Source organism: Bidens hawaiensis, unplaced genomic scaffold, assembly GCF_021521415.1.
Source record: "Bidens hawaiensis isolate Kalapana, Puna unplaced genomic scaffold, B.hawaiensis_p1.1 tig00013690_1, whole genome shotgun sequence".
Classification (NCBI taxonomy): domain Eukaryota; kingdom Viridiplantae; phylum Streptophyta; class Magnoliopsida; order Asterales; family Asteraceae; genus Bidens; species Bidens hawaiensis.
In genome coordinates, this window is record NW_027492164.1 from 497,448 (window position 1) to 506,621 (window position 9,174).

At 31.8% G+C, this 9,174-nt stretch overlaps 1 protein-coding gene across 1 annotated transcript; it reads right to left on the bottom strand.

Annotated features, from left to right (window-relative positions):
* Positions 1-1,864: 1,864 nt before the first annotated feature.
* On the bottom strand, positions 1,865-6,340 carry LOC143544688 (uncharacterized). The gene is made up of 7 exons (XM_077036729.1): positions 6,201-6,340; positions 4,920-4,988; positions 4,799-4,828; positions 4,530-4,562; positions 3,285-3,355; positions 2,568-2,649; positions 1,865-2,418 (listed from the first exon to the last, which is right to left on the bottom strand). Exons 1-7 carry the CDS (start codon positions 6,336-6,338, stop codon positions 2,206-2,208), a joined length of 636 nt encoding a protein of 211 aa, XP_076892844.1. The 5' UTR covers positions 6,339-6,340; the 3' UTR covers positions 1,865-2,205.
* Between the last annotated feature and the right edge of the window lie 2,834 nt (positions 6,341-9,174).

The window sequence follows — 9,174 nt, forward strand, 5'->3', positions numbered from 1 at the left end:
TCGTGTTTGGTTATAAATATTTTAGGGTATTTTTGTTTACTTTATGTGGCTTCTGGTGGGCGATGTTTGAGCCTCACAACCCTAAAATGACACGAATGAGTCCCAGTGGTTTCATGGCGAGTCCTTTTGAGTCTTCCGTCAAGAGGTGCTTCTAATTGAAAACTGATATAACTATTGTGAGCTTTTATCACGTTCTTGTTGCCTCCATGTGGTTTTCAAGAATTACACTTTTCAATACCACAACAGTTTGAGGCTTGCATATTTCGATTATTAGCCTCATTCAAATTAAACAATCGGTTTTCGGTTAATTGGTTCTGTTAATTTCGGTGAATAACCAAAATCAAATTTGGACTAAAGTTTTTATTTAGAAATACATGAAATAGAGCCATAAATATTTGAAATTAAGGTATAGATACATGAAATGGTAGTGTATAAACTGTAAAACATGAAAAACCTGAAATGAAATATAAATATAGAATTACATGAAAATATAAATAGTTTGGTTCAGTCCCGAGGTACAAAAAATAACATATTTTTGGTTATTATTTAATTTAAGTTTGCTTTCGTCGATTTTTGGTTCAGTTCGGTTATTGTTCAACCCTAGCAACAGCTACAAGTACAAAACCAGTTAAGTAAGGTGTTGAATACAATCAAAACACCCAAGTTTATTTGGCTTATAAATGTGAAAATCTCCATAATTTGTATAGAGGACAAATCAAAGAGAACCGAGCGTTAACCCGCCAGTCGGGATGGGACAAAGGAAATCCGATAACACTGTTTGATTAGTTAAATTCTAAATTAATTCACTTCAGATCTAATAACATTGTTTATTCAAGACAATCGACAATCACCAAGAACATTGAGATAAAAAAAAAAGTGACCAAATAAATTCGTTGATTAAAATAATGCAGGTTTAACAATATTTACTTATTTAGAGGGAAAGAAAGAGAGAAAAGGATAAACCTAAATAAATAATTCAAATTCAAATTCAAGATTAAAGAAACTACACAAATGTTTCTCTTGTTTGGCTAATGACTATAAACATGGTTTAGTTTCAAATGTTATGCATTTGGATTATTGGTCAGGTACGGGTAGGAACCATGTCGTACATACGGGTAAGGTACGGATAGAAACCAGTTCCGGGTCAGGTCCGGAACCGGGTATTTTGTGCACCTCTATAATAGGGTAGTGGGCCTAATTTGAAGACCACTTTAAACTGGGCTTAAGCAAAAACAAATAAAGCAATAGCAAATTAGCAATAATCATGATATGTAGTGTAACAAAGATATATAATAATATAACTTGATGGAATGTATACTAGACAAATAAGATGGCATGACACACAATAGTACAATACTATTCCCTCTTCAATTATTCACCACTCCTGAAAAACAAAAGAAAAAAAATGTTACATATCCACTTATTTAATGTAGGGGCGTGCAAACGAGCTGAGCTGCTTGCGAGTTACTCGAGCTCGGATCAATAAAAAGTTCGAACCAAGCCGAGCTTTTTCAAGCTCGAGCCTTGTATGTGAAGCTCGTTTGAGCTCGTCGGGACTTAACGAGCTTTGCGTAATTTTAAGTTTTACCTATTTTGTACTTCTATGCATTAAATTCACACCACACCTGAGCTCTAGCCAAGCTTAGTAGGGGTGTGCGTGGTGCGGTTCGGTGTGGTTTTTGGTTAAAACCAAACCGAAAGCCAAAACTTTGGTTTTTGGAGTTTTTGAAACCTCTGGTTTTGGATTTTTCGGTTTTCGTTTTGTATTCGGTTCGGTTTCGATTTTTTTGGTTTTTGCCATCTGAACTTGAAACGAAAAAAAAAAGTTGGCAAAAAATAATGAATTTAGTTATAAATAATTTTTTTAATTGTAAAATAAAAGACTAATATACATTTGATCAAAAATATTGGAGTTACATATTTATTAAATTCTAATAAATTAGTTAATATAAAACATAAACAAACAAAAGTTTAGGAATTTGGTTTGGTTCGGTTTTTTTACATGCAAAACCAAAACCGAACCGTTAGTGCGGTTTTTACAAAAACATAAAACCAAACCGTCGGTTTTTGTTTCGGTTCGGTTTTTTCAGTTTGGATTTTTCGGTTTTTCGGTTTCGATTTTTTCGGTTTCTTGCACACCCCTAAAGCTTAGGCTCATTTACGGTTTTCTCAAAATATATTAACAAAATTAAAAACATATATAAATTACTTAAAAAAGAAAAAGCGAGCCGAGCTCGGGCCAAACTTTAGCTCGTTTAAGGTACTACAAAGACGTTTGTTTGCTGCTAGCGCAAAACCACCATTTGGGTTGAATCTAGTAACTTTAAGCAAGACAAAGAGAAAAATACCTGAGGAATCTTGTATTTCCTTGCGTAAGAGTTCAACGCGACGTCTCAGTAACTGGTTCTGTGCTTCTGACTGGAAACACATCAAAACTAGATATAAATATAATGCCTTAAACAACAACTACATATGCAAAAAAATTGCATTTTTATTTTGAGAAGAGATATTATGTAATTGAAACCATAAAAATATGAATGCAGATGAACTAAGGAGTTGAAGCATACGTCATGGAGCAAAGTTGTAAGCCTTTGGATCTCCTGTTCCTTTAACGTGGACAGAACGTGTGTGACGTCATTCAAGTTTGTCCTGAAATCATATGAATGATTATAGGCATGTAAACGAACCAAAGTGAACTGTTCGGCGGGAAGTTCGTTTATGTTCGATCACTTAATAAACGAATGAAAATGAACCAAAATTCATGTTCATTTAATTAGACGAACGAACATGAACACATGTTTTGTTCGTTCATTTATGTTCGTGAACGTTTGTTTATGTATGTTTGTTCATGTTCATTCACATGTTAATATAAATTTTAAATATTATTGTATTTTACATATTATATTGCCCTAATATGTTTTATATTTGTTTGTTTGGGTTCATTGAAGTGTGCTTATGGTCGTTTGCATCCGTTTACGTATGTTCATTTATGTTCGTTTATCTTTGTTCAATTATGTTCATTTTTTTTCGTATATGTTCGTGAACTGTTTGTTTAGATTTTAAATGAACGAACACGAACACGTTCATTTTTTAAACGAACGAACGTGAGCACAAATATTTGTTCGATTAGGTGTTCATGTCCGTTTAAAGTTAAATAAACAAACCAAAACATGTCCTTGTTTGTGTCCGTTCAGTTCGTTTACAGGCCTAGAGAATGAATATAAGTATGTAAGTAACTAAGCAGCAGCGAACGTTTATTATGATTGAAAATATGAGATGCATACTTATTCGGATATAGAGGATCAAGGGTTTGTTCTTCCACAAGTTCCTCTACCCTACCAAGAATGTCTCCAACCTGCATCAACTCAAATATAATAATACATACACAGTCTCATAGCTCTGTTATTTATTACACAAAACAGTGATAACCTTTATATGCATATGACAAGTTTTAAAAGATATTGTACAGTCTTATATGCATTAAATCAGGGAGCTATGAAATTAATGGCGGTGGGATAGTGGTTATATGTCCCTTGCAAAATAGTGGTTCCGATATCATCGACAATATTGACCAATATTTTGCACGCCTTGGTTGATGTGGACTCGGAGGAAGATTTCATGGCTTATGATTAGATCATGTTTCAAAATTCAAACATTGACACTTTTATGTTGACTTATGATAGTACTATTAATATTATATGTGTTACGTTTTATACATGTGTGTGTGTGTATATGATCAGGATCATGAGAGAACTTTTTTGAAATTGAGAACTATGAGAACCATTTTGGACCACAAAAACCCAAAAATAAAAAAAATCATAAAATAAAAACACAAAAATGAAAAAAGTAAAAAAACCAAAATTCTTATTTTTTTCATCCCGGTTTCATAAAAAAAACAAGGTTTAGCTACATTATATACACATATGTATAATATATACATATATGTACATTTACATGTTTTTTATACACATGTATAATTTAAGATAAATGATACTGTACATATGTGTATATTACGTAACTAAAAATTAAATAAAATTATACATATGTGTATAATACAACATTTTTTTTAATTGAAAGCGGAATGAAATATAAGAATTTTGGTTTTTTTACTTTTCTAGAATTTTTTGTTATTTTTTGTTTTATGATTTTTTTAAAGGTGTTTTTAGTGGTCCAAAATGGTTCTCAAAGTTCTCAATTTGCAAAGGGTTATCTTTGGATCCTTACCCTATATATATATATATATATATATATTCTGCATGGTATTAAAATGACCGATATCCCACCGCGGTAACCTATATCTTGAACTGCTATAACTGCATAGCCAGTAAAAAATATGTTTGTATTTCACAAAGCTAAATGTTACAAAATCTATGCTATTTATACTGATAGTAAACTAGTAAACTATTCCAAGCAACTAAACAACCTGCAGGTCTATCTCCTACACATACTTTAACAGCCCAAGTGTCTTTCTTATTGTTTAATAGTTATATTATCTAACAAAAATGAAGTTGTACTTGTAGAAAAAATACCTTGGTCTCCTCACACAAAGCTTCAAACTCATCCTGTAAAATGGCAAGCAATACAAAGCATAAGGTTTTGAACAAACCGAAAACTCACATATCTAACAATATTCTTCTAGCATTTGATTTTTCTCATCAAACATTATATCATATTTTCATGAAAGAACTAGTTTTTTTTTAAATAATTTACCCTCAACTATATGTTCTTTTAAACATACAAATATCATAAAAGTCGAGCGAGAACATAATGAGCATTTGATGAACAGAAACACGTTTACCTCAATATTCTGATGCACGGACACAATAACCTGTGATATTAATAACCAAAAATCTGAGTTAATGACCAGCAAGAAGGAAGGTACTTGAAATAAGAAGATAGAAATGGTTGTAAAGGGCGACCTGAATATACAGTCGATGAAGACGCTCTTTCTCTGCTTGAGTAAATCTTGGAAACGCTTTGCAGAACTCCTTCATAACATTAGACAAAACCAAATGTAAGCACTAAAATAGTGCAAAAAACATAACCTTTTAGCATAGCTTCACTAGAAATATTGATGCGGTGTTAGCACTATTTTTTTTAAATTAGTACTTACATGATAATTTTGTCAGTTAAACTACTTTTTTTTAAATTAAAAACTATAACTGTCTTTTGAAAAGTGTGAGGAGGTCCAAGGTGATATGGACCCCGGAGCCAAGGCAAGAGACAACTTATGCGAGGTTTAAGCTTCAAAATAATGCTTTAGTTACGTATGCATCATAGTTTCTATTGAAATAGCTTGATTATATGCAAAATTAGTAAAAAAAAGGTGACTGTTTGCAATCCAAATTCCAAGACATATAATACAAGTGACCCGTTAAGTAAGAGCATTGTTCACTTTGACTATGGGCTAAAACCACATTCACCAGCCCGCCCGCACTGATTGTTAGTACAGTTAATCAAAGGTTAAAAATGAAAATTTTAGTATTAGTGTAAAGTGTTTCACCAAATTTAGCACAGCTGCCTATAACTAGAATAGTGTAATGACTTGCGCAGTATTTTAATGCAAACAATCGCTAACAATGGACAATATCCTGATGTACAAACTTATTATGGGTGCAAACGAGCCAATCCGCTAGCAAGCTACTCAAACTCGGATCAATAAAAAGCTCGATACGAGCCGAGCTTTTTTCGAGCTCAAGCTCAGACCGAGCCTCAAATAAAGCTCGTTTAGTTATCGAGCCCGAGCTCAAGCCTTGTATGGGAAGCTCGACAGCCCATTCAGGCTCGTCGACCTTAACAAGCCTTGTGTATTTTTTTAGTATTACTAATTTTGGACTTTTGTGTATTAATTTTACACTGCATAGTCTAGCTCAAGCCAAGCTTTGGCCACACGAGCTCGAGCCGAGCTTAGGCTCATTTAATTTTTTTCTCAAAATATATAAAAATTGTTAGAACTTATATAAATTAATTAATCTATAATAACCGAGCCGAGCACGAGCTTGAAAAAACAACTCACGAGTCACGAGCTGAGCTCGAGCCTAGTGGAGCTCGGCTCGGCTGTTTACCCCCCTAAAAATTATGAGTAACATATACTTTGTGATCCCTAAACATAACTCAAACTCTCTATTCACATCTGTAGAAATTTAACTTCTAAAACAAATCTCATTGAATTTGATATAAAGTTAAGCAGATATAACTACCTCTTTGGAGCAAGTGGTGAGAAGGGCGTTCAGACCGAGCTTAAACGACCGCTTCAAATTGCTTTCGCCACTACTCCTACCTTTCTTCACCATGGAACCTTCATTTTGTTTGATACTTTCATTTGCATTATTATCCATCTGAAAAAAAAACGAAAACAAAGAAAACTGTTATGTTAATGTGTTCATTCATCATTAACAACTATCAATAACAAATGAAAATCAGATTATAACCAACCATTAAACTAACAGGTAGTCATATGATTTATGTAGTACACGGATAAGAATACATAAGAATCATAACCAACCATTAAACTAACAGGTAGTCATTTTTGAAACCGTTCGGTTTTGGTTTTTCAGTTTTCATTTTGGTTTCAGTTTTTGCCATTTGAGCTTGAAAATTTTAGGCTGAAAAAAAATTTGGCAAAATATATTGAATTTAGGTATAAACAATTTTGTTAATTGTTAACTAATAAACTATTATACATTTTACCAAAAAGATTTGAGTAACATATTTATAAAATTCTTATAAATCATTTAAATTAAAAAAAATCATAATTCGGTTCAGTTTTTATTACATGTAAAACCGAAACCAGACCGTTAGTTCAATATTTACAAAAACATAAAATCAAACCGTCGATTTTTGTTTCGGTTCGGGTTTTCGGTTTTACAACGTAGTGTAATTACATTACGATGTAATTACATAATTACACTACTTGATTCTCAAAGTTAACACGCTAATTTAATTTGTACGTTAACTTTCCCGTTACAGCTAATCATAACATATAAGTACAGATCCTAAACCCCAGCCAAAATGACCTAATTGCCCTAATTAGCTACAATAATAATAATAATAATAATAATAATAGTAAATTGCGTAAGGAAACAAAGAGAGGAGATATTACCAGAATAATAGAAGTGTAGACGGCTGAATCAAAGCAAGCCCTAATTCTTCTTGAAATGAAATGGAGGGTAAAATGGTAACTTAGGTGTTAATAGGTTGGAAGCGGGAGAATTGATTTTCAGAGAAAATTATGATTTCTGCTTTTCCCGCGGATACACTCTTCAAGCCATCTAATGTTTTAAAAACCAGTACGTATAACCGGCATTATATATCTGGTGTTAATGTACCGGTGGTTTTTTTCTAAAATATCGGTTTAGAGTCCAAGAAATTTTTTGATATTTGCGGTCTACATTTTTTCAAAATTCTTTTAACCCAACAATTTAAACTGGAATGTTTTACACTCTGACTATTTATTTAAAATTGAGCGGTTTCATATTATTTTTTTAAAATGGATTAAGTTTTTATTATTTTTTATTCTAAATTCATTAACTTTTGGAAGTTGGAGTTGCATTCGCTGAAAATTATAAGGTAAACTATTTAGCCGGTTGAACCTCTCGATATAACCCAGTTCAACTGGTTATACCATTTTTTAGTTCAATCTGGTATGAGTAAAAAACGGTTTTTAAAACATTGGTTTATAACGACCAAAATGACATTTTTTATACTAACTATATTCAATATTTCTTAATCCACGCTCCCAACCTAAAAAATATTCAAAATGCGTACTTTCTAAACTATCGAATCTAACAAATTAGAAATGACATATGACAGATCTATTTGACATTTTTTTATTCTTTAACCAACCACATCTAGACATGTATACATTTAAACTAGTAGGATACCCTCGCGATGCGGCGGTAGAGACAATTTGCAAGGTGATACTTATTTCCGTTTCTTTTGGCACATATCTCACTATGGCACTATAAATCGACTCTATTAACAATAATTAACAAACTCAGCATTTCTAGCTTCAAATGTAATAAAGTACCATCTTATAGATTATGTGCAAAATTGAGAATGAGAGTACCATCTTGTACTTTAGGTGCAAAATTGTTGACACTGGCCTTTATTAATTGTTATAGTCTGGTTAATTTTTTTCAAATAATATAATTAATGTTTAAGCAAAATTTTTACTCTAAAAGGTAAAATCTTAAATGAATGAGATTAACAAACATAAAATGAGTCATTTCAACTAAGACCAACTAAAGAAGAAGGAAGATTTGTTTACTTGATCAGTTACATGACCAATTCATATCAACATGTTACTACGTTAAAGGGCCTTTTCCCCACAATAGGGGGGCTGTTTGGGATTTGCTTATTTGAGCAACTTAATTATAACTTATAACTTAATAGAAAAGTTTAAAAAAAAAGTGTTTGAGATTGTTTATAAGTTAATAAGTTACAGTATTATAACTTATAACTTATCCCAAAAATAAGTTATAATGAGGTAAAAATAAGGAATCCCGAAAACCCTCATATAACGAGAATTAAATAAGAAAACAAAAATGCATCTTAAGGTTGGCACCACTTAACCAAAATTCTATAAAATTTCTTAAATTTATATGCATGCATTCGATAATATAAAGATTAGAAATTTGAAGGAATACAATTTATGTAAAAACATTAGACAAAAAACCATTGATCATTGCATAATAATAAGTTTATATGCATGTATACAAGAAAACTGTTGATAAAATATGTTGAACAATAACTTACTACTTCAGTAATGCTTTTATAAATGTACTTAGAAGTAGTAGTTAGGGTACCAAAATTCAGGAGAAATATTAGATTCTTACAACACTCCAGTTCTTTCAAATGTGAATCAAGTCAAAAGTCCTCATCAAGATAATATCAAAAGTCCAAAACCCATTGGCTACATAATTATTTCAAAACAAATCACCTTATACGGATTAACAGTCAAAGTGTCCTTGCACACCAATTTTGATAACCATAGATCAAGGAATAAGACTCCCTGTTAATATTAAAATGGGATCATACTCCAAGTAAGGTTAGATAAACAAAACAAACATACAAAGCCTGTAAAAGGTGTTCCTTTTAAATCTGAATAAATATTTGATCAAGAGAACATGAGCATAACCAATCCCTAACGAGAAAATGGACTATGGGAAAAAA

Excerpts from the sequence above, each read along its gene's own strand:
- LOC143544688 (XM_077036729.1), bottom strand. The coding sequence starts at position 6,338 with ATGGATAATAATGCAAATGAAAGTATCAAACAAAATGAAGGTTCCATG. Across the intron at positions 4,829-4,919 it reads TTCATCGACTGTATATTCAG|GTTATTGTGTCCGTGCATCA; the intron begins GTCGCCCTTTAC and ends TTAATATCACAG. Across the intron at positions 4,563-4,798 it reads CCGTGCATCAGAATATTGAG|GATGAGTTTGAAGCTTTGTG; the intron begins GTAAACGTGTTT and ends GCCATTTTACAG.